At 38.9% G+C, this 26,802-nt stretch overlaps 4 protein-coding genes across 11 annotated transcripts in view; 1 reads left to right on the top strand and 3 right to left on the bottom strand.

Moving 5' to 3' along the window:
* Positions 1–223: 223 nt before the first annotated feature.
* LOC113685153 (lysosomal acid lipase/cholesteryl ester hydrolase) lies at positions 224–6,493 on the bottom strand. 2 transcript variants are annotated; one of them, XM_089195845.1, is made up of 9 exons: positions 6,437–6,493; positions 6,144–6,330; positions 5,160–5,283; positions 3,471–3,787; positions 2,989–3,232; positions 2,363–2,518; positions 2,183–2,254; positions 1,245–1,313; positions 224–846 (listed from the first exon to the last, which is right to left on the bottom strand). In XM_089195845.1, the coding sequence occupies exons 4-9, from the start codon at positions 3,773–3,775 to the stop codon at positions 568–570; spliced, it is 1,125 nt and encodes a 374-aa protein (XP_089051971.1). In that variant the 5' UTR covers positions 3,776–3,787; positions 5,160–5,283; positions 6,144–6,330; positions 6,437–6,493; the 3' UTR covers positions 224–567. The 2 variants fall into 2 exon arrangements, with proteins under 2 accessions (XP_089051971.1, XP_089051970.1); XM_089195844.1 differs by lacking the exon at positions 5,160–5,283.
* Positions 5,491–23,346, top strand: LOC113685151 (stabilizer of axonemal microtubules 4). Of its 7 annotated transcripts, none has more exons than XM_089195841.1 (14): positions 5,491–5,626; positions 8,223–8,352; positions 14,214–14,449; positions 15,328–15,484; positions 15,937–16,050; positions 16,212–16,272; positions 16,918–17,030; positions 17,617–17,688; positions 18,096–18,197; positions 19,129–19,232; positions 20,227–20,311; positions 21,367–21,461; positions 22,215–22,379; positions 22,685–23,346. In XM_089195841.1, the coding sequence occupies exons 3-14, from the start codon at positions 14,226–14,228 to the stop codon at positions 22,764–22,766; spliced, it is 1,374 nt and encodes a 457-aa protein (XP_089051967.1). In that variant the 5' UTR covers positions 5,491–5,626; positions 8,223–8,352; positions 14,214–14,225; the 3' UTR covers positions 22,767–23,346. The 7 variants fall into 7 exon arrangements, with proteins under 7 accessions (XP_089051967.1, XP_089051969.1, XP_089051966.1 ...); XM_089195843.1 differs by lacking the exon at positions 5,491–5,626 and adding an exon at positions 6,790–6,953 and having other exon boundaries at positions 18,096–18,188; XM_089195840.1 differs by lacking the exon at positions 5,491–5,626 and adding an exon at positions 6,790–6,953.
* Positions 7,869–12,680, bottom strand: LOC113685152 (lipase member K). Its single transcript, XM_027202634.2, has 7 exons — positions 12,546–12,680; positions 11,177–11,490; positions 10,463–10,706; positions 10,002–10,157; positions 9,820–9,891; positions 9,050–9,118; positions 7,869–8,494 (listed from the first exon to the last, which is right to left on the bottom strand). Exons 1-7 carry the CDS (start codon positions 12,657–12,659, stop codon positions 8,261–8,263), a joined length of 1,203 nt encoding a protein of 400 aa, XP_027058435.2. The 5' UTR covers positions 12,660–12,680; the 3' UTR covers positions 7,869–8,260.
* The window catches only part of LOC113685149 (monocarboxylate transporter 10), a 6,150-nt gene continuing 2,610 nt past the window's right edge, over positions 23,263–26,802 (bottom strand). The window contains exons 2-4 of the mRNA XM_027202629.2: positions 24,734–25,518; positions 24,181–24,550; positions 23,263–23,737 (exon numbers count right to left, since the gene is read on the bottom strand). Of these exons, the coding sequence (XP_027058430.2) occupies positions 23,577–23,737; positions 24,181–24,550; positions 24,734–25,518 (1,316 nt within the window). The 3' untranslated portion in view covers positions 23,263–23,576. The remainder of the gene's footprint in view (positions 23,738–24,180; positions 24,551–24,733; positions 25,519–26,802) is intronic.

Genomic DNA, 26,802 nt, shown 5'->3' with positions numbered 1-26,802 from the left:
TGCCTTGAGGCTATTAAATCTCTCAGAGTGAGTAGCGGTGCTTAAGGGTACAACGTCGGCTCGGTGTTTTGGCATTAAGTATGCAAATTAAACATAGATCTGGCCGATTGCCTCCCATCCTGCTCTCATCGACAGAGATCTGCTTGCAGAGAGTTTTGATTGTTAGTATGGCGCCAACATGAAAATGACAGCAGCGCTAATTTGCCAAAGCAACTGTATATGATTTCGTAATAAACATTTTTATTTAACTCTTGATTGAAGCAATCACTAGCGAAGAAAAGCTATAATTTCCTGACAACCGAAAAATTGGACAATTAAACACAAAGATGAAAATAGGTAGAGAGACAGAAAAAAAAAATATTTAAACTATCAAAGATGATGCGAGCTTCAGATTTCAAGCGCAGACACCATTTAATAAAAACTCAAAGGAAAAAAAAGCTGAATATTTAATAAATACAAAATCAATTTTGAAAACACCCATAGCAAGTATACCCCTTAAAAATTCTATTTGTTGCGCAAAGCAAAAATAAAGTCATCAATTCTTAACTAAATTTCAGTTCAACCAGCTCAATTTTCATCAAACAGTTCAAACTCAGCTAACTCGGTTCCCAGGGTCAAGTCAGTTTCCATCATATTAATAAGCTTCGAGTAAAGAAGCTCAGGTGCATTATTTCCAAATAAAAAGTCAGCATGATTCCAGCCTTGAATCTCTTTGAAGTATTTCAAGTTAGTTATCCGGTCTTTTAGAAGTCGTACATCTGTCGGGCTGGCAAGTTTGTCATTTGAACCCGAGAAGAGAGCGGTTGGAGTCTTCATGTCTTCTACATGGTACTCTGGAGCTTCAAGCTGATTTAAAAGACAAATAGCATAAAATTGAGTAAGGAACAGGTGGTAACGAACGAGTGCCTGACTGCAGGTGACTACCGAGCCGGTCAACCGACTCATTGACCGATTTGCTACCTAGATAGAAAGTATGAAGTGGTGGTTTTCTGACGGATTGACTAATTCACTGATTTCCAACCATAACTCTTAATAGAATGAACAATATCCTAGGCGCATGGGCTTCCTGGCTGATCTTTCTCTCCCCCTAACCCATTTGTGCCCCCCCCCCCCCCCTCCATGAATGCTTGGGTAGGCCGGCTTGCCAACTAACTGACGGTCTGGGGGACCTATGCATACGATTACAACTGACAATGCCTCAAAACGAGCCTCTCATGAGTTACTGAAACAGTGGTGATAAATACCTGGCCGTAAGTTCTATAATTGGAGAAGAATCCATAATCATACTTGGCACATTTCTTTGACAACACCATCTGAAATAAAACATAGACAACGGTATTTCCATAAATAGGAAACAACTATCCACATCGGCCATAGCAGCTGTTATAAACAAAGATCTAAATAGTAATTTGGAAACAGTTTTTACTATTTTATAATAAAAGCTACATTATTTCCGTCGAGTTAGCTATTTAGTAACACCAAGAGTCACCGTTTGAAACAGTGTCTGCAGCACATTGTGAATATTACGGCGCACAGTCGAAGTGTATGAAGCGTCACCGTATATTAAGCAGTCACTCTGCATCAAGCGGTTGGTTGCCAAAGTCCCGAATGTGTTTCCTCTTATTCACTGTAATTTTCACCTCTATTAAGCGGTCACGGCCACATTTTACTCAGTGCTAAGGGCCTTGTTTTCATTGTCCTTTAAATTTATTGAAAGGTCACTAAGAGCTGGACCACTCAAATAAAACTAAGAATAATCTTTCAGGTAATTTCTATTCCACAGGTTCGACTGGAGACCCTTTGAAGCACGAAACGCGGGAGGAAAATAAATTCTGAATCTTTTACACCCTAACATCAGTATGCATATTCTTCATACTGTTCTCATGGCATTTCCTAAGGCTCTGACGAGGAGAATTTGTTAAAGAATCGATAATATCTTTAGTTGGTGATTATTTCTATTATTCTCGTGACCTTAATGTGTGATTCAGGGGTGATATTGTGAGGAGAAATTTGATGCTATCATTCCTTGGGGTTCAAGGTTTAGAGCGACCAGGATTGCGTGAAAGGCGTCGCTAATATTAACAACAAATTAGCAAAAAGAACTGAGATCATCAATTATTAGTTAGATTTTGGCGGAAACATCACTGACGATGGAGAGCTGCGAGGCAAAAGCTGAGCGTACCTGACCAAAGTGAATGAAGTTCTTAAAAGACGTTCCTGATCCCCAATGAGACAAAATAACAGGCACTCTGGACTGAAAAGCAAGCACAAGACTCCTCTTATCACCCAGTAATAAATAAAAAAAATCAAAACACTTCAGAATTCCCCTCTCACGAACTCGACACCATAAGTAGCTTCATACCATGTTTATGTTGGCACTGTCAAATCCAAACAGCTCCTCTCCCACGTCATAACAAATCTTTTCTGAAAATTCTCCGCCGCACACCGACTTCTCGGTCAACATATGGACCAGGTTATTCGTCAACATCTTCCCACTGTGATAGCTCTGGTATACGTGCTGTTAACGAAAGTAAGCGACTCAAGACGGTGTAGTGCTACTCTGGCTATTTAAAGCAGAAGAGGCTGTACATTGGTTAAGAGTAGATTCAGGGAAGGGAAAACGATCCAAGTAATACGTTGCCCGTTGCTAAAGGAATTGGAGCCCTTAGAAGCTTTTTTGATGAGATGTCAATGCCCTCAAGCACTTCATAGCCTTTACTTGAATTTAAGCGTTTTGCGAGGCGTACCTTGTACTACAGTGACAGACAGGAGACGCGGCAGGTCTATTGGTTAGGGTTGGAATTCTGTATCGAAGCGCTCAGGTTCAGAGCTGGAGGTTCATTGATGTCGTTCCGCAATTGAACCACATTATGGGTTTTATGCAGGAGCCCCTTTTTAAGTAATGGGCTCCTGGTTTTATGGCATTAGCAAGTGTGGCTTGCACAGTGGGGGGAGGGGCAGTCTGTGATTAGTATTTACACAACTTACCAGAACTGGATACAAGGCGTAAGCAGCTGTGCGAATAATCTCAGAGACGTAACCAACAGTATAGACTGGAGCCAGGGCGAAGAACATCTTCACTTTACTCGCCAACTGGGGATTACTCGAGAAGCCTGTGAAGCCAATCAGAGTTCCTTGGGAATGACCCACATAAAACAGCTGAGCCTGCCCACTCACATTTAGCGCACGGTTTATCATGGCAGGGAGGTCGTATTTAGCCATCTCTTGCCAGCTATAGAATGAAGGGAATTCAGAGTACATTTTAACGAACACTATTCCAAAACCAGTCACAAGAAAGAACAAAGATGACAAAAGAAAAAAAAACCGAGAAAACAGAGTTAAGGTATCTCAGGATCCCTTCATCAAATGACTGTGAATTTCTCTGAAAATAAAGCACGCATGCTATTGATGTGTATTTATTTCTCAGTCATTTAGGAAAATCAGCAATGTAGGGCTCCAGACCATATTACCTCCAATCCCAGAATTCCTCGTCACTCGGATCTAGTTTTATATGCTTCTGTGAATATCTGTTACCCCGGATGTTTCCAAGCCATACGTCAAAGCCCCTGTCTGCAAGGATGTAGGCCAGACTCTCTGAGCGTCCGTTTAGTATCCAGTTGGTGCTATCCATTGTCAGTCCATGTTGAAGAAAGACAACTGGTTTGGGAGATGGACTCTGAGTCTTATTCCATCCATGCGGAATCCGTTGCATGTTTAGAATGAAACCATCTTGAGTTGTAACAAAATGATTTTCCACCGGGTAACCTCTGTCCATGATCAGCTCGTTCTAAGGAAAAAAGTAACTTAAACTTCCATAAATGTCGCTAAAAATTTATTCAATAAAACATTTCGGACTTGTGAATGATAAGCGTGAATTGGTAGCTTTTATTCAATCGCTATTTCGGGCGCACAAAGGCATCGTCTTCGATACGTTTTGAAACCTCTCAGCAACATGCTGCCTGAACCATAAATCTGAGTGTTATGCTGCTGCACCAGTGGCCTATGGTATGAAAACGCATTCTTAGCCTGATAAAATGTCTACGAAACTTGAATTTGGACCCAAGTTGGACCTAATGTCAATGTTGTTCCCTACGACTATGGGCGCACATTCTATGCTCTACGGCACGAGCGTTTCTTCACCGCGAGAAAGCTTTAGGCCTTGAGGAAAAGATCTGCAAGGGCTCTAACACTAATAATGCCAGACCCCTTACTGACCTCTCGCTAATTCCCTTCGATCAACCTTCCTCACGGGCGAAGAAAACGTTCGAGTCGCAGCGCATATAATGAAGGCCTAATCTCTACCTTTCCAAAGAAAAAGAGGTATCCAATGTGACATCGATGTGAGATGTTTTACACATTTGCATGAAGAGCAAGGTAGGTAGGGTGATTTCCTCGCCGCTTCAAATTAATCTAGCCTCATCGATGCGTCTGCACTGTAAATTTACAACGGAGCTATATTTGCATTTATTATTCGGTACATTGTTCGCCTATCTATACGAATTAGAACCAAGAATAACCTAAAACGCAAACATCGATAACAGTTTGTATTTATAATAGTGAAGCGCAATAATGTTATAACAAGGTCTCTGTGGTAATAATTGTGAAACACCGCGCGCGTTCATTGGCTGAGATTTGAGGAGGGTGGACTCTGGAATTGATGTAAAGACACACCACGCACGTGCATAGAAAATAAACTTTGGTCACTAAAAAAACAAATTTCGACCTTTTGATTTATTTGGAGAAAATCGACGCCGTGCTCTTACACGTACGATGTTTTTCAACGCTTCAATAACGTCCTGTTGAAAAGAAAAATTCCAGGCTTCTTAATGGAGAGCCTGTTTGGAAATCACTCTGACATAACAGTGAAGTTCATGTCGAAGTGCAATTGCTGTTAACGCATCACAGGAAATTTTCCGATGGTTCCGCTTACAATGAAGAGTGCGTATGTGAAATAAACCAAATCGGAATGGATTGTATAGAGGTTACAGCACATGAACTGAAAGCAAACCAAATGGCCCTAAATCATCCCAGAAAATCCGCACCTTACAAAGGAAAAACCATTGAGGCGATGTTAGATTGTCTTCATTCAAAACTAATTTCCATTTAAAACCTTATATTTTGCCCATTGCGTTATGTAAACATACAATACAGAGGGTTACCTGTGTGCAAACTAATACGGTGTCAGCTTTCGAATTACTGACAAACAAGTGTATGCATGTGAGCGAGGGAGTCTCCTGTACTCTTCACGGATCAGAGATCTATTCAACCAATCTTTAAGATTATCTATTCGTGTACGGAATTAGCACCAATTATTCCATCGAAAAAAAAAAAAAAAAAAAAAGGCTTATGAACCCTGTTAACAGGGAGCAATGGCTTTTCCCCTTCAGCCAAACGATACTCACAACTGCGAAATGACATATGCTTCGAAAGCTGTCATCAAGAGAAAACCTTTTCCCATAGAAGAGTATTGGCACGAAGCCCATTCAGCAAGAAAGTTTATTGGATGGCGCTGGGGGATGGGAAAAGGGAATGAACAAGGCGTTTTAGAGGCTGACCTGATAAATGTTGTGGATAGAAAGGGCGAGTGCGTTCAGCATAGCAGTCGAGCATAAGCCAACAAAAATAGGTACGTCTTTTTAAACAAACGCAATTGTATGCAAGCTAAGTCGATCCGTAGATTAACATCAGTTGCCGAACACCTAGAGTAGGAAATCCCTTTCTTTAGAGGCAATCATTCCGGTTTACACACGTATTCAAGCGAATGAAATTCGCAGATATAACTTTATGATAGGTTCATTGAGGAGAGAGAGAACCTTTTTCTTAGACAATATTCCAGAATTAGATATAGGTTACAAGCGAAGATTAACTAAAGAAGAACGGGAGAAGAACAAACACTGTTTCGTTAATAGGCTTACAATTAATTTCCGTTTGCTCAAAATTCTTTTCAATCTAGTAAAAGTCTCTTATCATCAATGAACATATCTCACTAGGAATAAAATGAACATACATTGAATGAAAATAGTGACGGTACTCGGAAAAGTTCAAGATCGCGTTCATACCATTAAAATTTTTGGTTCCTTAAATTTTGATTGCGTCATATAACCATGAAATAGTCAATGGTGACATAGCAAAAAACCTCCTACCGCAGTTCTGTAAAGATCTGAGTCTTCCACATCATTTTCTTGAGTCTCTAAAGGCGCACATATCAGCAATGGGAAAAGCACTGAGATTAGAAGGATAAAGATTGTCATGATACGCACGGCCATCGTTGACAAATTGTGATTATTACAGGACAAAAGCCACACGAATGATGAACTCTGAGGACGAAATCTGTAAATAAATTGTAGTCAGTGAGTTTTTCGTAATTATACTGGTTAAAAGGAGAGAGGACTCAGGAAAAGTTTGCAATTTTACGAAGCAGGAAAAACTTCCAAACCTCTTCAAGAACGACGCTGCCTTTCAGTCTTGACAGATTTCGATCCAGGTTGTCTGTGAAGAGAAGGTTCAGGGAGAGCGTATAAGTAACACAAGTCACAAGACCTTTAACCACCCCTGCTGAGGGGAGTCGAGTTTCAAAGACGCGTGCTTAGGGAAACCGCACGAAAGGAAAACATGCGAAAATCGATCTGCTTTCTAAGCCGGAAAGGGTCGGGGCGTTTTGAAATAAAAACATTCAGATGAAAGATCCAATGCTAAATTATATAGTTCCTCTGAGCTCTCTGAATTCTGTTTATTTTTAATAGCAATTTTTTAACATATTCGTCAGCCTTAGAACTTTATTCATTCCAGGACAAGAAAAAAAAATCTGTCTGGGAACTCATTAGATGAGCAGGTCACGTGCCGATGTATAATAACGAAGCAAATACCACTTATTAGCCGGGCTGCAATGTACAATTAGGATGTCTTAGGATAGGAAGTCAAAGAAAGAAAGTCATTTTAAGACACCAGAAAAGGTAAAGCTTGAGCTTGCTGTGGTCACCTCTCCAGAAACGTGACTAATGGTCACTGATAGTATGATAATGTGACAAACTCTGCTCTTAACCAGTGTACAAAGAGGGTGTTAGTAGACTGCAACGAAACTCATGACGTAACTCTAAGTTCTTGGGTAATCTACCGAGTTTGGGGTACGATGCCTGAGTAATTGCTGAACAGGTGATACAAATAACAAGAAACTAACGCATTAATTGAAAAAAAGACCGCCTTTAAGGAAACATATCAAAAGGAGAAACAAACAAACAAGAGACGTAGAAGCATATAAAGACCATAACTGTCTTCGTATGGTGATTTCAACATTAATTATTTCAACAAAAGATCATTCAATCTCTTCGAATGAGGTTTCTCGGTTCATGATATCCTCTTCTTGCAGGAGCCCATTATTGTTAAGTAGTGGGCTCGTGCTTCTTGTCATTCTTACTTAAATATTTATTTTTCCGCTGTTATCTGACTCATACACTGTCTCCTTATACGTTTTGGGGAAAATTATTAACGAGTGAAGCGCGTGACAGGTGCGCGGGAGAGGATGAGAGGGGGGAAAAATTTTCCATCGTCCGCTTTGAAGTGCTAGTCTCTCGTGACCCCGCGGCTTGGTATTAAAAGTTAGGAGACAACTGGGGACAAGTCAGATGTTGTAAGTTCAAGTCTATTCCTGGTTCACGACCAGTGCGGACGAGCTTACTTGGCTAAGCTCGGTTGTCAAGGGAAACAGAAACGAAGAACGTAATGCTGGTTCGATCGGTTCGAGATAGCAGGTGCTGTGACAAAGTAATAAATGAAAAATACTACGTTTTAAAAAACATATGATTAGAATTTTCGTCCCCTTTCGACCCCTCTCGTGTAACAGTCAGACGAAGCAGTAAATTTGATAGGCCTTTTGCGATCAGTTTATTGCTTTAATCAGATATAAAATTTGAGCAATTTGGACATCTTTGGGGAGATTAGTATTGTGATAAACTGACGCTAGAAAATGAGCCATAGTCCATGAACGCGATGATTAAAAACAAGCACGTTAGCTTCAAGAAAAATAATCGTTCATCGAATCATATGCTTCCGATTTGTCTTTTTTCGGTAGTCCTTGGTAACACCAAATAATATTTTAAATAATTCTTACATTTTCAATAAATCCGCACTAAAATGAATTTCCTCTTCTGAAATTATAAAACATCTTTTCCCTGGATTGCACAGTGATCCAACATCAATTTGGACTTTATTTTTCACGTTAACAGGCCCAGTGCTGACTTCCACGATGCCATTGCTTCTCCACTCACGAGAGATCATGCAAAATTTTGACAAGTTTGCTGTATAAAACTTTGGCAGCATCCTCTCCAAACACAAAATCAACGTGATTCCATCTAGGTAAGAACTGAGTGAGTACAAGATTGCTAATTTTGGGTATAAGAGCTTCCACGTCAGTCGCGTTAGACAGTGAATCCTGGCCGGCGTAGAAAAATGCTGTGGGTGTTATCATCTTACTAACATCATACACTGGTGGTGAGTCCTAGGAAGAAAAAAACCAAACAAAATACTCGCGAAAATTTGTCATTTGACTGAGGCCTAGTATTAAAATTATAACAATTTTCAATTGAGTGACGAAAGAAATCCTGTACTGCTTTGGTTTTGGTTTACTTCGTTCAGTGTTTGGTCGACAAAACACGCGACACTCTCTTAACAAATCAGATTCCAAACTAAAACCAATAACGACTTGGTCACCCGCGTTTTCCTGCGCTTTAGTTAGTTGTTTCTACTTTGAATTCTCGTTGGCTCTTAAAGGATTTTTTCCTTCCTTTTGATTAGCCGTTGTAATTATTTTGATTTTGGTTTTACGAAACTAAATCGACATTAAAAACTATTGTCTTTGTTGTTTTGACCAAAGCAAGCAAATAATTCCTTGTTTTTCAGGTTGAACATTTCCGAATTTGTTATGATATTTTTTGGTCTATTTGTACAAAAAGAAACCAACAATATAAAAGTTTATTCTGCAGCTCAACTCAAGTTTTCTATTATACCGGACACAAATTATTGATACTAAACGACACAGAGTCAATTAAACTACCTGATGGTAATGTTTTTGATTTCCTTTCCTGCCATAGTTAAACTTCTGACATCTTCCCGATAATATAAGCTGCAATTGGGAATAACAGTTAAAACATATTGAGAAACCTGGGACAAAGCTAAATTTTGAAGTCACCAGGTAGCCCCTCTTGTACATTCTATTACTTACTGGTAAGGGACCAGTTATCAGTTGGCTCCTGGGAGGGTGGGAGGGATTTTTAAGGATGGTCGATCATGGTTTATCAAGGGAGGAAGGGGGGCAGGGGGGCGGGGGGGGGGCGGAGGTGGGATAAGTCGTCGCTAACAGTGTATCGAGTGGGGACTACAGAAAAATAACTGCGAATTGACTGCCAATGAAGGGGGATCATGAGAATTTTACTGAGCCTTATGGGGGGATCATGTAACTTATCGTGACACAACCAAAATCCTCCAGCCCCCTACCCAAAGGATAAATAATGACAGCTTCATAATCAGAGTAGTTCACTTTTTATTCATGCTAACCTTACGCAGTCTATCCTTTCAATTTAAGTATTTTTCCCTTTATGGAGCTTGCGATTTCGCCGACAGAGACCCTTGCATTGAAAACCTCATCAGTACTAAAATCAGAATTGAAGCGCCTAAACAAACGCTTGACATGCTTGAGAAGTCACCTTTCGAATTTCTACATTTGCATCAGCGGTTAAATACCCCCAGTAAACTATACGTCAATAAACAAGTTTTATACACAGTTCGACCGACTTTTCAAACACCAATCGTATTGCCTTTACATACCTGGCCGAGGTGGATGATATTCTTCAGGGAAGTACCCGCTGGCCAGTTTGAAAGGTAGACCGGAACCCGACTCTGGTGAAAGGAAAACAGAGAATACACAGCACAGTCCATTATAACCATTTATATGCCAGCACCAGTTTTTCATTAAACACCAGTTTTTCATTAAACATAATTTTACTTACCATATTGTTGTTACTGTCATCAAAGCCAAAAATGTACTCTCCAAGATCATAACAAGCCTGTTCTGACCACTTGCCGCCACAAAAACCGATATCTATAAGCTTCTGAAGCAGTCGACCAGGCAAGAACTCGATTTCGCCCAGGGGACGAAGAAGTTCCTGACAGAAAAAAAAATAGGAGCTTCTGTCAATCCTGGTCAAAATTATTCGGCATGGATGCCCACGATTAAGACACAAAACATCCACAAAGACACTCGACAACAGACCGCTCAGGGGACACGTCATCAACATGTGGCAATCACAGCTGCTGGAAAACGGCCAAAAAATAACGCTTCATAAGGTAACGATTAAGCAGTCCACCCCACCCCTAGAGAAAAATTAACAATAAAAAGTTCATACGTCGCGATCCGCATCAGAAGTGCATCACATAAACCAAATATAATTTTTTTACACTTAATTCATACCTCAATTGGGTCAAGAGTGAAAGCCAAGTCCCTCAGTATTGCGGCAGTGTGGTCCAATTGGTAAATGGGCGCCAAGGCCATGAACAGTTTGACTTTCTTTGCAAGCCCGGGATTGGATGAGAAACTCGTGAAACCGACCAGAGTTCCTTGCGAGTGGCCGATGTAAAATAGCTGGTCTTGGCCGCTGACATTTAGAGCGTGCTCAAGCATGGCTGGGATGTCATATTGAGCCATTTCTTGAAAGCTGCAACCAAACACATACCACTGTCAGGAGGACGACAATAGTGAAAACCATCATATCAATGTATGCCACAAGAAACTACACACTTTAACCCTTTAACTCCCACAAGTGATTGACACGCAACTTCTCCCTATAATATCCGTACATTATCTTGATCTAACACCAAATTCTCGTGACTAATTTACAAGGAAGTGTGTCGCAGCTAGAGAAGAGAATTAACAATCAGATCTAGGGAGTTAACGAGTTAATGACTTAACTTCCTTCTGTCTCATATGGCTTTCCGAATCATCGTAGTACCTAAAGTGCCGTCAATAGGGTAATGGTTTATCTCTCATTAAAACAGTAGGCCCGTGTCATTTATCGAGGGGAAAATAGAACCTTCTTTCCTGTTTTAAAATCAGAAAGGTCATTAGCACTGTCAATTTTCTTTAATCTGTCAAAAATTATCAGTCTTCTTTTCACGGAACACTCACCTCCAATCCCAGAATTTTTTTTGACTCGGCTTTAAGACACTATTACGTCTCGAGTATCTGTTTCCCCGGATGTTACCGAGCCAAACATCAAACCCACTGTCGGCCAAGATGTACCCCAAGCTGTTATCCGGATAATTTTGGACCCAATTTGACGAGTCCGCCAAGAGCCCATGCTGTAGAAACACTACAGGTTTAGTGCCATTGGTTCCACCTGCTCGCCCATGTGGGATACGCTGAACACCGAGTGTGAAGTTATCTATGGTGTCCACACAGTATTCTTCAACTGGATATCCACGATTCACAATAAGCTGACTCTAAGATGATAAAAGGAAGGGAGGAGAGAAGAGATACGGACAGTGTTCAGAGCCATTTCAACAACCGTTTAAATCCAAAAATACACAAATATATGTCGTCTCCTCATTGCTTCCACACATTTCTATCAATGTTCTTCCATGAAGTTTTGTCAAAGCAAGCAAAGTGCTAAATGGTTCGTGTCTTTCCCAAATCTCTTTCCGAGTGCGTTGTTCAAGTGCAACATATCACATTTTCTAACATGAATACAGCAGGCGAACCAGCCCGATCACTGAAGCAAAAATGGTACTAAATATTACAGAGACGATCCGGCGGAAAAACATCCAATTTTCAGATACAGATACCCATACAGCTGTTTTTAATTCAATTCCGTATGTGGCTCGAGACTAAAGAGCGCATGTCATGGAGACAAAAACCATACAAGTATTTGTTTAAAACGATTCCTAAGTTTACATGATTGAAGGTAGCCTCGTATTTCTCTTTGCAAGGTGCGTTTGGCATGTCTTAGTTCAATGGAAAACTTGGAACAAAGCAAAAGGACTTTTCAGTCCAACAATGACGTCACTGTCATCATCTGCTGTAATGCTTCCTACAATAAGACTGGGAACGAGTTTGGAACTAACCGAATTGACTTTTTCTGTTTTTCTTTTCTATTATAGTCGTGCCTAGGTCCTTAGCGAGAAAGTAGCAGATTGCACGCTTGTTATCCATTGCATAATTTATCTACTGTGTCTCGGACAACTTCAAACAACTACAGTTGATGATCACTTCAATAGCTTATTCAATTTAAGGTGTAGTGGAGGCACAGTGAAAGTGAAACGATCGACCTCCAGTAACTGAGTGTTATTCCAACTACGATGTCGAAGCAAATAGCACATTCAGTGCAGTAAAAACTTGTATAACAAACTTACGACAATTGTTTCAGTTCAATCGGCCGAGCCGTTACCTTTTCACCAAAACTGCGACCATATGTGTCCTTTGAGGAGCTACAGTTATCCCAAACAGAAAGCAACCTTCAAAGTCTTCAAGGAACAAATTGAAAAATGAGAATACTCACAACATTACGAAATGCGTCAGGATCCACTTTTGGACAACAGCTAGGCTTAGTCGATCGACCCTTGACAAACAACAACAGACTCAGTATAGTGGCGACGAATGCGTCAAATATCATCTCTTTCTTCCAAGCCTCGCTTCACTATCATCGATAAGAGCAGGAGCAGGAGACACCTCCAAGAACGCCTTCTTAGAACTGAATCACAAACGCGAAATTTGAGTTCGCTAAATAGATCTTACTTTGCATGACAAGTCACGTGCTCTTGCAGACTGTCTGTGGGAATTCGACGGGGCAGTTTGGTGTAAAACAATTAATCGTAAACAAGAATTAAAAAAACGCAATCATCATTCCCGCATAAAGATTTCTATTTATAGCAGAATGCGTGTTGCACGGGAACAGGTCATGCCTTGGCGTATTTTGCCTTTCGTTTTTCCTTTCTGGGAATTGACGATGGTTTTGTTTACAATGTAAATTCTTTCGTCACACAACGATTCTGTCACTTGCTCCAGTCCAGGTGTGCGAATACATTTGACCAGCGGCTTTCATTCGTTACCAAGGTAACCGCGTTGTTGTACTAAGGAATGGCTGAGAGAATCTGACTCGCCAAGTGAACAGCAATTTACCAATTTTCTCACAAATACAAGGCAAAAGAAAGTTTTCTACATCTTCGGTAGGTAGATAAATCTCTTCAATTTAATATTTGCGCGATTTACCCATCAAATCTTGCAAAGAACTACTTCAATCGTGGACATAAGATTGGTAGTTCTGGGTTTCGCCTTTCAGTTGGAAACTCTTGGAAAGGTTTACATATTGAGGAATTATTAAAAGATTTGTCCTGTAAAAGGTGGATTTCGATGCTCACAAAATTATTATCCCCTCAACATAAGCTACATGTGATAGTCGAGTCGCGGTACATGTGGAGTTAATCGATATTTATTTAGTGCACTTCGCGCTGTCAGTGTAGAAATATAATTCAGAAAAAAACCCTTCAATTACGGATATCCTTGATGATCTCCAACACAGTGATATCGAAAGTGGTATAAATTACATTTACAGAAAAATTAAGCTTTGTTTTATTCAGAACTGAAGATGACAGAAGAACTGTCGAAACATGTTTTTAAAAAGTGTCGTTCATATTTTTTAAAATTGAAATTCATATGCGAGTACACAAGCAAATCAACGGGTGAACATGATAACTCTTATCTTAAGACGGTTCAAGTGTCATTGATTCTTACTAGAAATTGTGCAGAGGAAAACTTTAGAAAATTCCCTAAAAAGTTAAAGTTAAGTCATTGTGAAACCGCATATTTTTTTAAACTCAAAGGGATTATACATCTGGGTTTGAGTTGGAATGAAACTAGATGTAAACTGAATTTTCCAATTTTGAATTTTAGGTCTACATACCCAGAGGAGATTAAAATGTAACTAAAATATCCAAATTATCCAGCAAACAGGTTGTGAGAATACCCAAACACATCAAATTAAAGCTGTTATCTTGATCTAACACCAAATGTTTGTAACTAATTTACAAGGAAATGTGTAGCAGCTAGAGGGGAGAATTAACAATCAGATCTTGGAAGTTAAAGGGTGAATGACTCACAGTGAATGAAAAATACTATACAGACAATCAGAAACTAGAATTTACATGTATAATGATAACTTCATTGGCAGAAGCACAGAAATATGGGACGTCTTCCTTATGGACCAGGAAATGCCCACATTTTACAAAGTAAGGGTGCTGATGTTGGGGTCATGAAATTCTACTGTACAGAATATTCAACCCATTATGGTAAAGAAGGTTTCATTCCCCGGACTGGTCGTCATTCAGGCACTGGATATCAGTCTAATTTTAGACCAGGAGTGTATTACAGTCGGCGCCTTGATGAACTTGATAACCCAGCCATGGGGTGAGTTGAACATGATACATGCAGAATTTTATTTATATTAGCTAGCCAGAGCTTTCTAAATGAAGTTTTATGAAAGTTCAACAAACCAACAATTCCACTGTGTAATATTTGGTTCAGATGAATAGGCCCATTATAGAAATAAGAACTAGACCAGCTTAGCAGACAGAACCTTCTTTACAAAGGAAAGTTTGCACTGTATGATTCAAGGTGAATTAATTTAAAAAATAAAAATATGTACATGTCCATAAAGGCTCAATAATCAATTTAACAAATAAATTCCATGTTCCCATGTGTCTCTTCAGTAACAGAGAGTAACAGTTAAGATAAAAAAAAGAGGCACACATGGTGCAGCCAATTGTGCCACTGATTTTGTTGTGACATTTTGAAATTTTCTGTGGTCTACTACAGTACAGACCCACAGCAAAATGAACTGTACATGTACATGTGTTTTTTATCTGATAAAATAGCATTGTTGTTTAACCCTTTAACTCCTGGAAGTGATTAACAAGTAACCTCTCCCTACAATATCCATGCACTATCCAGAAAACAGGTAATGAGAATACTCAAATGTATCAAGTAGAAGTTGTTATCTTGACCTAACTCCAAATTCTTGTAACTTATTTGCAAGGAAATGTGTAGCAGCCAAAGGGAAGAATTAACACTCAGATCTTGTGAGTTAAAGGGTTAATGGTGATTTCATCTAGAAGTATGCATCTGTCATTCAATAGAACATCAGTGAGAACCAATCAAAATGCATGCATAATGGAGCTTATCATATAATGTCACAGAGACCATCCAGCTACAAAATGTACATGTATACAACATCACTGCACTATTTGTCATTATTTGAATTGATTAATAATTTTTTTCCATGACAGACGTCTTCTGACAGACAACTATGCGTCCATAACCAAGAAACATTTTTTGCCTTCCAAAGGATCAGGTGGCTCTGATCCTTTTTCCAGAGGGCTCTACATGACAGCAACAAGTGGATTTGTGAAGGATATTCCTGTCACTATTCCAAGATCAAGACAGGTCAGCTAGTGTTGCAATTCAGTCTTGCTGATAATTACAGCACAGGTTTAGTGGCAGTTCCCATTGTCCCATCCTCCCCTCTACCCAAGGGGCCCTTTGGTGAGAAGGAGATGCTGTTTCCTGTACCCTTTTCTGCTAGTTACAGGGTACATGAACAGTTCTCACTTCTTCTTTTACTCGCTTATCTACATTTCCTAACTCAGTTACTTCACTCTTTTGGCTCTTCTTTCTACGTTGAAGTTTATAAATAGTTGATGACAAACTGCTGTTAAAACCTACATAGAGGTAACATGGGATGGACAGATATGAATATTTTGGAAATAGAAAAGTGACTTCAGGCATGAAAACTTGGATCTACACACTCTTTCCTTGTAAATGACTGAACAATGAAGGTTACTTTTAACAGACATCTTTAAGAATGGCCTTTGATTTTTCATAAATTCATGCAATAGGTGAGTGATGTACATATTGACACCAGGGCAAAAGGAACAGTTTATCCATTTCACCGTCCCCTGCTGCACACTCTGAAACAGAAGGATCCTATCTCCAGAGAAAATGCTTTCCACGTAAGTTGATAATTAAAATGTATACCAACTAGGCCTACATTGCTACACATAACAAGAACAGCTTGGCAAATTTTACAAAAAAAAAAAAAGGGTTTTGAGATCATATTTTGACATTAGATAGTAAACTTGTCCTAACCTCTTCAACAATTTCTTTTCTTCAGGGACCAAGCTACATGTCAACTGAAAGCCATACAAGTTTCCTTGGAAAACCCAGTCAGAGAAGTGTGTACCACCTTTCTTCTAGGAGCAAAGTTTTAATCTTACTTAAAATCTTCACAAAGCTAGCATCTTCAACAAACTTTTGTTGAGACATTTTGCATCATTATTGCTACTTATTTACAATGTACTGGTATAAAATGTATCTTTTGTTGCTTCTCCTCCTCCACCTACATGTACAATGTACCTTTTCCCTTCCAGTCAGTGTTCATGATTTGGTCTGTATTATGATCATGTTTATGTGATATGTAGTTACCACAGGGTACAATTTAGCATTATTTTCTATTAAGAGACTCCTAGCATCTTAGCATAATTATGTAAAGTTCATATAGGGTTACATGAAGACCAGGCTGTTTCATTATGAACTATTACTTTTTCAAGGCACAAAGAGTATTCACGTACTCACAGCAAGAGATTTGGTATTGTCTCTTCAAAACTGCACTTGGAGCTATATTAATTCTTTAGTAATGCGAGTAGAATTCAGCACCTGATGTAATTCTTTTGCTGGTTTTAACTGCGTGACTTCCTGTGGAGGACTTGTTAAGATGTACACTGTGCATGTATCATAAACCTCTTCTGCATACACTGCATGTCAATTGATTTTCTTTTTAAACTTTAAAATAATGATTCTTTTCTTTGATTACCCCTCAGTGGACACTTCAACCAAGAGTGTGGGATACAAAGAAGGATCAGGCTTTACACATGCTTATAATGACGAGCCAATCACTTTCAACCCAATGGAGGCTCATGAAGGAATAAGAGATGTTAGGCATTTCATATAAATACTATCTCTAATAGTACTAGAAACGACAACATTACCTACATGTTATTGTACAATTGTCTTTGATCCATTGACTAAACTAATTGTCCCATTTGCCAAAAAAAAAACATTCATTTAATAATAACTACATTGTATAGTTAAAATGCATATTTGACCATTGTCTGATAGTAATTATCTAAAAAAATGAACTTCAATAAATGTTGAGGCCATAAAACTCCATTAAGGATGAAAAGATCAATAACTAGACTGCTTTCCTTAGGATTTTAGTCAAAATTATTGCAGTTTGAAGTGACTAGTGTACAGTTATTCTATTTTCTCCTTTCTTTACAAAATAGGATCTTATGCACAGCCTGCTAATTTGACTTGACTATCTTTACCTACTGTACATTATAGTTGTGCCTGATCATTTGGCTTAATACCTGGTTCAATAATGGAAAATACCTGTGGACCCAGGACCAGAAATAAAGTGATGTGTTTGGGTAATTTTAATTAGCTGCCCGGTGCCAACCTTGGTTGAAATCATAAAATCTTATTGCTCAGCATGGTAATTGGTTTAACATTTATTTCAGCCACGATGGACACACAGGCCAACAGGCTTCAGTATTATGAAGAAAGATTTTCTTCCAGTTGAATATCTTCATGTGAGTTAACTTTCATGTATTACTTAACACATTTGTGCATGATGAAAACACTAACTTCATTCTCTAATAGCCACCTGAGATAATGCTAATCAATTTAAAACTGTTAAAATACAACATGCAGCCATCAAGTTAGCAAAGTTCATGCACTTCACTAGATCTGAGTGATAAGTTTACATGAAAATCCATTTAGGATATTTTTTCCACACATTTAAGTTGCAAACATTAAAATTCAGTCTACAAAAACAATACTTGTGAACACAAATGACCCCCAATTATTTCTTCCAAGCTCATTACAGTTTGTTTGGTCATTCTAGCCACTAATCACCTATTTTTATTTCTTATACTTTTCCTTAAACATTGTACTTTCAAAATAACATTATGGTTCTTTTCATTACACAACTGTCCAGGGCAATGAGAGTTTACCAGTTTTGTCTAATGGATCAGAACGAGGCACTGGGTTTACTCATGGCACAAAAGCAAGGCCAGTTTTTTATTCAAAGGTGGGACAGGTAAGAAATTAATCAGAAAACAAATAAATGCCATTCTGGGTTGGGTAATGTCTTTGCATAATTCTTTCACCAATACATACGGCAATGAATGAATAAATACATTTTTCTCATAAGTGAAAAAAGTAGCAATCAAATGGAATTCCCATAAGGGGAAGGGTGACTATCAGAAAACCATGGGGGGGGGGGGGTTGGATATTAGTCACTTACATTGTTAATCTGCAATTCTCTTCATAATTCTTGAAAAACACTCCCAAATTTGAACTTTATATTCCATCTCCCCCCTACCTCCTTTCAATTTTAGAAACTTGTAGCACTTGCACGTGATATAATTCAACATAAGGCAAAGTGGGTTTTGTCAAGATTTATAAATTGATGAGGGTCAGGGGTTTCACTAGCAGCCAGGTACTTACAATGCTGGCCGCGCCAAGTACACAAATGTCATGTTCATACATCCTAAGTAATACACAAGTTATTCTCTTCAAATTGAATCAAATACGCAAACTTCGAGGCACGATATGAATTGAAATAGAACTCAAAATTTCGGAAAATGCCACTTCCAAATTCCTCAGGGTAGTCGGGATGAAAGGCTCTCTTGGTCTTCAAACCTTCCTACATGTACGGCCGCCCTGGCCTACTTTTGACCACCCATTTAAACCATATGTTATTGAAACAACTGAAGGAGGTAGCTCGGACCATTTCTATTCAACAAATTTCTCCTTTGGAGGTGGTTGTAATGTATTTTTTTATGAAAAAATCCATCTTACAGCAAAAATTCACATCAAGTCCACATCCATTAGCAAGATCAGAGGGTTTTAGACACTTTAAGGGTTAAGCCATGTCACTAACATCCATATACATGTATTCAAACTAAAATGACCTCAGTGTACTCACAATAGTTGTTCACTGATCCATTTTACGTCCTCCTTTTCAGGATTACACAAAGCTTGGCGACCTTCACCCTCGGGTCCAAGAGCGAGTGAAGAAGATGGATCCAGCTGAGTATTCTAACATGGTTAACCCTCATGCTTTCGCCAGGTATCAAATATTTTAAAATTTCTTCGGATATTCTTGGTTTATCATCGAAATGTCTGTGCACAAAAAGAAAAATCGCAGATATACAGCTGACGTATTTTTCGGCCGCGTCCGCCATGTTATTCCTTTCTGAGGAGATTGGGGACTAAAATTTGGTTTACGCGCTTTGGCGCGAATAAAAAAAGTTCAAAGGGTTTCCTACTTGTAGCCCATTCGCACCAATATTCAAAGCTAAAACATGTTTTAAAGGTATTTTGTCAAACACGGTTTAACCTTTTTTTCTTCAGAGAAGCTACTTAAACTTTTTTTTTGTCTTCAAATGTAGCACATTGAAACTACATGCAAGTGGTTACTTGAGTCCTTGAGTCCTCGAGAAAATTCAGTTTTCCAGGCCTGTTTCTGGCTTTTATTCATTCAAACCCGGTTTACTAAACATGTTTTGCTGGTGTGAGTGGGCTGTGAGAGTTTGTTTTCAAACAGAAAAAGTATGGAATACATGTTGTTCCAAACTTAGAATTTCCCTTGCAATTCCAAACTTAGAATCATCCCTCCAATAGGATATTGGAGGGATGGAAATTGAAAATTTTTTTTGTAGCTACGGTAAATTGTATACCTACGGTAAATTGTATACCTAAAAGACAACTAAATAAATGTTACATATGAACACTAAATGGGCTGCTGACATGATATATCTTGGAAAAAAAAGTGTTTGCCATAATTCTTTTCAAAGCTTAGAATTGCCCTGGGAGAGTAAAATTAATTTCTACTTTGTCTTTGTAGTCACATCAGACATACTATTAGGGAAAAGGATCATTGAGGCACCTGAAGAAGTGAAAATTCTGTTTTGCCAACATTCAGTTGCAAACACATGGTTGCCTTATAGTTTATAAGTACCTCAGGGTTACTTTTAAAAATTTAGTAAAGCTTACTGAAAAGAGATTTTCCAATTGGTTCCAAAAACTAAACCCACTTTTTGTCTTTTCCTTCTTTCCCATAGCACTGCCAAGATTTCATTCAAAGGCAAACAGAGAAATGATCCTACAGAAGCAGAGAGACTGGGTAATACATCCACAGGAACAAAGGTTGGTTAAAAAATTCAAAATTTACTGAAAGAGAAGGGGGAGAATTTTAACAGCGTGGATGGTGATAACCTTCAAATTTTATTTTGTAGCAGACAAATTTTCATTTAGGATCCCAGTGTATACACAGAGTACTGTGTATGTTTAAATTACATGTAAACTCTAGCCATACCTAAACTTGACATGACCTCAGGATGGACCCTTATTTTCTCAAACTGAAAGACTTGAATGTGTGTGGCACCAGTTTCATTTTGAAGGAAAATTGTGATACTCATAATTTTTGGTCCAGGTGATATTTTGAAATTTTAAAGTAAAAAGGACATACGGGATGACTACAGTACTGCACTAGGTCCAAGGTACAGGATATTGGGTGCTGGGGTACTCAGGGTACAGGATATTGGGTACCTGGTACCTAGGGTACAGGATATTGGGTACTGGATACCTAGGGTACAGGATATTGGGTAGTAACTACCCAGAGTACAGGATATTGGGTACCAGGTACCAAGAGTACAGGATATTGGGTAGCAGGTACCTAGGGTACAGGATATTGGTTAGTAGGTACCCTGAACACAGGATTTTGGGTACTGGGCACTCAGGGTAGAGGATATTGGGGTACCGGCACCCAGGGTACAGGATATTGGATACTGGGTACCCAGGGTATAAGATTTTGGGTACAAAGGTACCTGGAGTCAAGGATATTAGGTAGCAGGTACCCAGGGTACCAGGGTATGGGATATTGGGTACTCGGTACCAGGGGTACAGCTGGATATTGGATACCAGGTACCCAGACAAGAGGATATTAGGTACCAGGTATCCAGGGTACAGGATATTGGGTACAGTACTGGGCCATTTTGTTTCTGTTGCAGAATGAAATGTCATAATGAGAATTTTGTTCAAATAAATATGTTCACTGGGAAAAAAATTCCTTCCTCGTTACTTTGCTCTAAATGTAACACTGAATATGCGAAAAAGACTGATTTGCAAGAGGATAACCATGCTGAAAAATAATCAACATGGATAAAAATTATAGAGAATGTTTACTAATTTACTTATCCCAGGAGCTGACAGGATACAGCGAAAATAATGACCAGTATTTTGAGACAGCTGAGACTACAGACTCTCTTAAGAGATTTGAAACTCATTATAATGCCAAGTAAGTATACATTTGACTCACGTGAACTGACAACTTTTGCGTATATGGGAAGATTTTACAACCTTAAGGTCTCACCCTCTAACTCCCACGCTTGTCCTTACTCTCGACCACACATTTATGATTTTAGTTCGCAGAACTGATTCAGTAGCGGATCAACTTAGAAGCCCCTATAAGTTCTCATCACTTGTCTGCTTGGTATTGTATTGAGAGAATTTCTGTCCTGGTCACTCATGGGAGTTAAAGGGTTAAGGGTATACGAGAGAGGGTGACGAATTTTAGGAATGTATGCATGTATAACCCATAGGTTAAAAAATATAAGGAAAAATAGAAGAGAAAAGAAAAAAGGTTCTCATAAAAGAACAAATACACGTAAACCTATAACTTGAATGCAAGTAAAATACATAAATTTCACTCCACGTCTGATGATAAGTCCTTCTTTTGCAAACGTTTAGGCCAAGTTTACAATGAAGGGGCCTTATCACAAGCTTTTAACTGAGATCTAAGGACTTGTCAGATTATTTTATCGCATGGAATTACATGTAATCTATTTTTGCCAAAGGTCTGTGGTACACATGCACCAAGGCACATCCCTCTCTTCGCCACGCCCTGTTTAAGTTGCTTTCACTTCAGCTATATATTCTTCATACTTAGCACGGATTTGACAAATTGTCGAGTATAACTTTCATTCATTTTATCTTTAGACATGACACTTTTTTAAGCCTCGGACCCATTTTTTTTACCGCTTTCTCTCAGGCATTATGACATGAATCCACGGGGTGAGGACCGCTTGGGGACAACTGACGGCAACGTGATGATTCAGCTACCAAATGGCTTCACCAAAGGAACCAGCGTCCATACACTGGGACCTGATGTTAACACTACAGCTGAGCTCCGCTGGCACAAGCCCTATGTTTCTAGGTATTTTCCTCTTAAAGTACTTTATTTTATAGTCCTACTGTTACTTGTACTTCGTAGCTACGCAGCGCAAGGAGGTCTTCACTCAAGATAACCTTCTAATGGCTTTTGCCTCATTACTCGACTATTTACAGTGGGTTTGCTTCCTTTTATCTTAAAAACCCGCTTTATTTCCCCTGCCGAGACTTTTATGAGAGAAAGAGAGATGTGACCAGAGGAAGTTTGTGTTAATGGCTCTGTTCTAGTTTTGACACGTCATACTAAGAAACGTATTTGATTGCCATTTTGTTGAATCCTATTTTTTTTAGGAGTATAAAGGCCAGAGATCCCTATTACGACGACCATACGCATGACGCAAAATTGCGTACCACTGTGCCAATAACTGCTTGATGGGTTGAAACGATCGTTCGTCCAGACTTTATCACCGATAAGAATGAAGTTACGAAGTAGTCGTACCCAATTTTTTTTCGTTTTCAGTTGAACTTTAATAATGTTTGCCATTTCATACATTCTGTAGGTCGAAAATCAGTGCTCTTTAGGTCGAAAATCAGTGTTTGGTGATAGTAAATTGAAGAAATATTCGTTCAGAGATGTTCGTTTTAGTTCTACACCCCCACTTATCGAAAACATACATTATTTTGGACAAAAAGTCTGAAATCCATTTCCGTTTACAAAATTGCGTCATGATAAAAAGGTAAGGAGCGAACATCTTTCAAAGCTACCCTCCCTTGTACAAGGTCGTGTATAGAACTAAAACGCTGCATCATTTTTCATTTTTTATTTTCCTTTTTTTACTGAGAAATAAATCTAAAACGATTGGATGGGAACGTAGCCAAAGCCACTGAATACATGAGAGCACAAACTTTAATCATCAACAACAACCAAGTGTATCAAAAATATTTTGTTTTATTTGTCAAAAGTAGCAAATTTACTAATCCTTAAACTAAGAATAAAGAGAACATAAATTTAACTCCTTTCTTTATCGTGGATTCTTCAGACTGATCTCTCTGTCCTATCACAGGACAGTAAATACCCTTCCATTTCATCCCGAGAATAATCTTACGAGGTGCCAAAAGCCGCCACCGTTGGTTTCAACGAGAGAGGAGATACCCGAATACATCAATTGTGGCTTAATTTTTTTGTTGTTTCTGTCATTGTTGTGGTTTGTCCTAATAAATGAATTGCTTTTGCGGAATGAAGTTAGTCACAAAGCAATTTCCGTGTTTTATCTTTTTTCAAGTCATCATCCTTCTTATTCTTCAGGCAAAACAGAGTCAGCGGCACTAGACCAGCCACATGTGTCACAATACCAGCCGTGAAAAACGCCCAGGTGTAGCAACCAGTTGTATCAATAATGAATCCTGAAATAATAAGATAAACGGGGCTATTCACCGAAAAAATTCTACTCGTGTAAAATTTAACTTGAATAAATGTTAGAAGTCAGCCTTGATTGTCTTCCAACAAACTGGTGAAAGAAAAATCGTAAGCATGTCAACTGCACAGTGAACCGTTTTAACTTGGAAGGGAATGTTTTGTCCTTATTAAAAAACAAACAAACATTTGATGCCAGTGAGTGTCGCTTCAACAATCTAACAGAGTGATAAGCCTGGGTCACAAAAAAGGTCCTAGTTGATTGAATTAATATTATCAGGACTACCCATACATGCACGATCACATTCGCCTGTTCTTTAAAAGTGGCTGACGGATACAGTGTAAGTTTCTTAACTGATTTTGACAATCGCAAAAATTAGAAATGATCAAAGAGACCCAGTGTTGACAGCAAGTAACCCTAACATGTGCTCACCTGCAAAGGGAGATCCCGACGCTATTACCAATGAGATTAGAGTATTTCCCAGACCAAACCCGGCCGCTCTGCGCTTTTCGTCCACGCTGAACATGAGAAGTGAGTTCATTGTCGTTATAAAGATGCCATCGCCAATGCCATAAATTACAGCAAAAACTTGAATTCCGACGTAATTTCTCACTACTGGAAGCACAACGATAGCAAATCCGTCGAGTAAAGCCCCAAACTGGTAAATATACATGGTATTAACCCAGATGACGTCACAGATCCTCCCTGTTACAAAACGAGCTAGGGAGGATGATAAACCAAAAGGTATGAAAAACCAGGATGCCGAGTCAGCAGAAATACCGAGTTCGAGGCAATAGTTCACCTGCGTATGAAGAAGACAAACAATTTACTGAGGATGCGTGCTATAAAATTATAATTCCCAAGGAAACAATGAATTTCCTTGTTCCCGTGCGGGGATTAAATATACTGTAGTAGTGTAGCCCATTCGCGACTCAAAACGCCCCTTGGCCTAATGTAAAACGTTTCATCGCGAGAACTGACTTACCATATGTATTTGTGGGATGAAATGTCCAAAGTTCATTAAACAAAGACTTATAACCGCCAAGGTATAAGATGGAATTTTAAATACGGAGAAGTCTAACAGTTTGTTCAATTTTCCAGTCGAGTTTGATACCATAGTGCCTTCAGTATTGGCTGCCACCTCGAAAGATCTCACTTGATTAGTTTCTTGGGTTTCTGTTGGACAATTATCGTCAGTAATTTTTATAAGTTTTCTTTTCCCAGTCATTCCCATTCGCTCCCCACGGATCAAGCCCATTTCTGGACATTCTGCTCTCAAAGAAGGGAACTCTGGGTCACTTTGTTTCTCTACAGGATTATGCGAGGTAGTCTCTAAAGCATCCTGAATAGGTTCTATAAAAGCTACTCCAGAAACAATCGCCATTAGGAAGAACGGTACACTAATGATCCTGTAAGTTACTCTCCAACCAAATATGTCAATCAGGAGCTGTAGTGAAGGGCCCATAATAAGAAGTCCACTGCTGCCCCCGACTGTAACGATCCCTACGGCGAGAGATTGCCATCTACGAAAGTTCTTTGCTGTTATGAGAAAGTATGACGAAAGCATCAATGCTGACCCTGTGCCAAACACACAGCCGTAAGTTAAAAACATCCACTCAAGACCTGAAGAATACGGAGTTATTAGCAAGCTCACGGCGCAAACTATACAACCAAGAAAAGAGGTGAAGCGACATCCGACGGTTTGGCACAAAAGTGATCCCAGAGGGCCAAGGAAGAAGGTTAGACCAATCGCCAGTGAACCTACCCACACTGAAATTTTAAAGCAGAAGACTTATGAGTACGTAATCACTGAGAGACAAACAAAAGTATTCAACTGAGTTTTCATCAGTTTTGCATATGTGCAAATTCTACGTCTTAGCAACCGATTCAATCTCGTTCTTTGGGTAATCCCCCTTGGAACGAGGTTGCAACTAATTGACAAATATATCATTGCGTATGGCATTCTGGGTATGCTATAGGAAAAGAAGCATTAAAAAGGGTTTCAATAGAGCGGATGACTGTAAAGAGTACCGGTTAGATATTTCGGCCATTTTACGACTAAAAGTTCATTTCTTAATGGTTGAAAGAATATTTTCATGATTAACTTTTTTTACGACTAAAGGCTATTTTTTTTGCCGTTTTACAGCCAACGCTTCAACTCATCGAAAAGGCTAAATATTGCAAGAGATTTTGATATTGTACAAGAGGCTCGCTTGATCCAATTTCTAACTTCATTAGGCTCCAATTTTAAAATGCGTGACACTTTATCCCTTGAGAATTCGACCGATCAACCTAACACCAGTTGTAAAACTTAAATGGGGACATTTTTTCTTTAATTCTTTTTTGTACTTTCTGTTTCTGTTGAATTATTGCAAAGATTACGGAAAGCTTTTAGACGGCAAAAAGTTTTATTAAATGACACAATTACAGATGCAAACAAAACTCGTTTATGGACTAGTTATAAACGGAGGGTAAAAAAAATAACATAAACAAGTCAAAATTAATAAACACTTCACAAAAATGATATATGAAATAAATAGGTTTTTTAATTTCCGTACCGGCTATACTCAAACTTATTGGCTTCTTATTAAAGAATCTTCCACAGTTAAATATCCCGTGTTATTTTTTTCTCATTTTCCATTCTTCCACCATATATGGTACATCTTTCGGTCTAACACTCATCTTCATTTGCGGCATATGTTTGTCCAGTACACTTTCAAATGCGTCATATTGATGGCATCGAATGTTTCTCCAATAGTCCAGGGAGCATTTGCCAGGTCCTCATTAAGGTGATCCGTATCCACGTTTTTCGGGTTTCTAAATGTGATGGTCTTTCGTCTATGCTGTGATGCAGATTGCTTTAAAATGTCATAAATGAGGTGGTGATCACTTATCTCTGGTTTAAAAGGGCCTCCTGTCTTGAGAAGGTTGAGTTTGTTGATTTAAATAACGTCCAGCAGTGTCTCTGATATTGGCTTAATCCTTGTCGGCTTGGTAATTTAACATTGCATTCCATGCACTTTTTTTTAGGTCGGCAAGTATTTTCCCTTCACT

The sequence above is a fragment of the Pocillopora damicornis genome, chromosome 2, assembly GCF_964200805.1.
Source record: "Pocillopora damicornis chromosome 2, jaPocDami1.2, whole genome shotgun sequence".
Classification (NCBI taxonomy): Eukaryota; Metazoa; Cnidaria; class Anthozoa; order Scleractinia; family Pocilloporidae; genus Pocillopora; species Pocillopora damicornis.
This window is presented reverse-complemented; position numbering and strand designations above follow the sequence as displayed.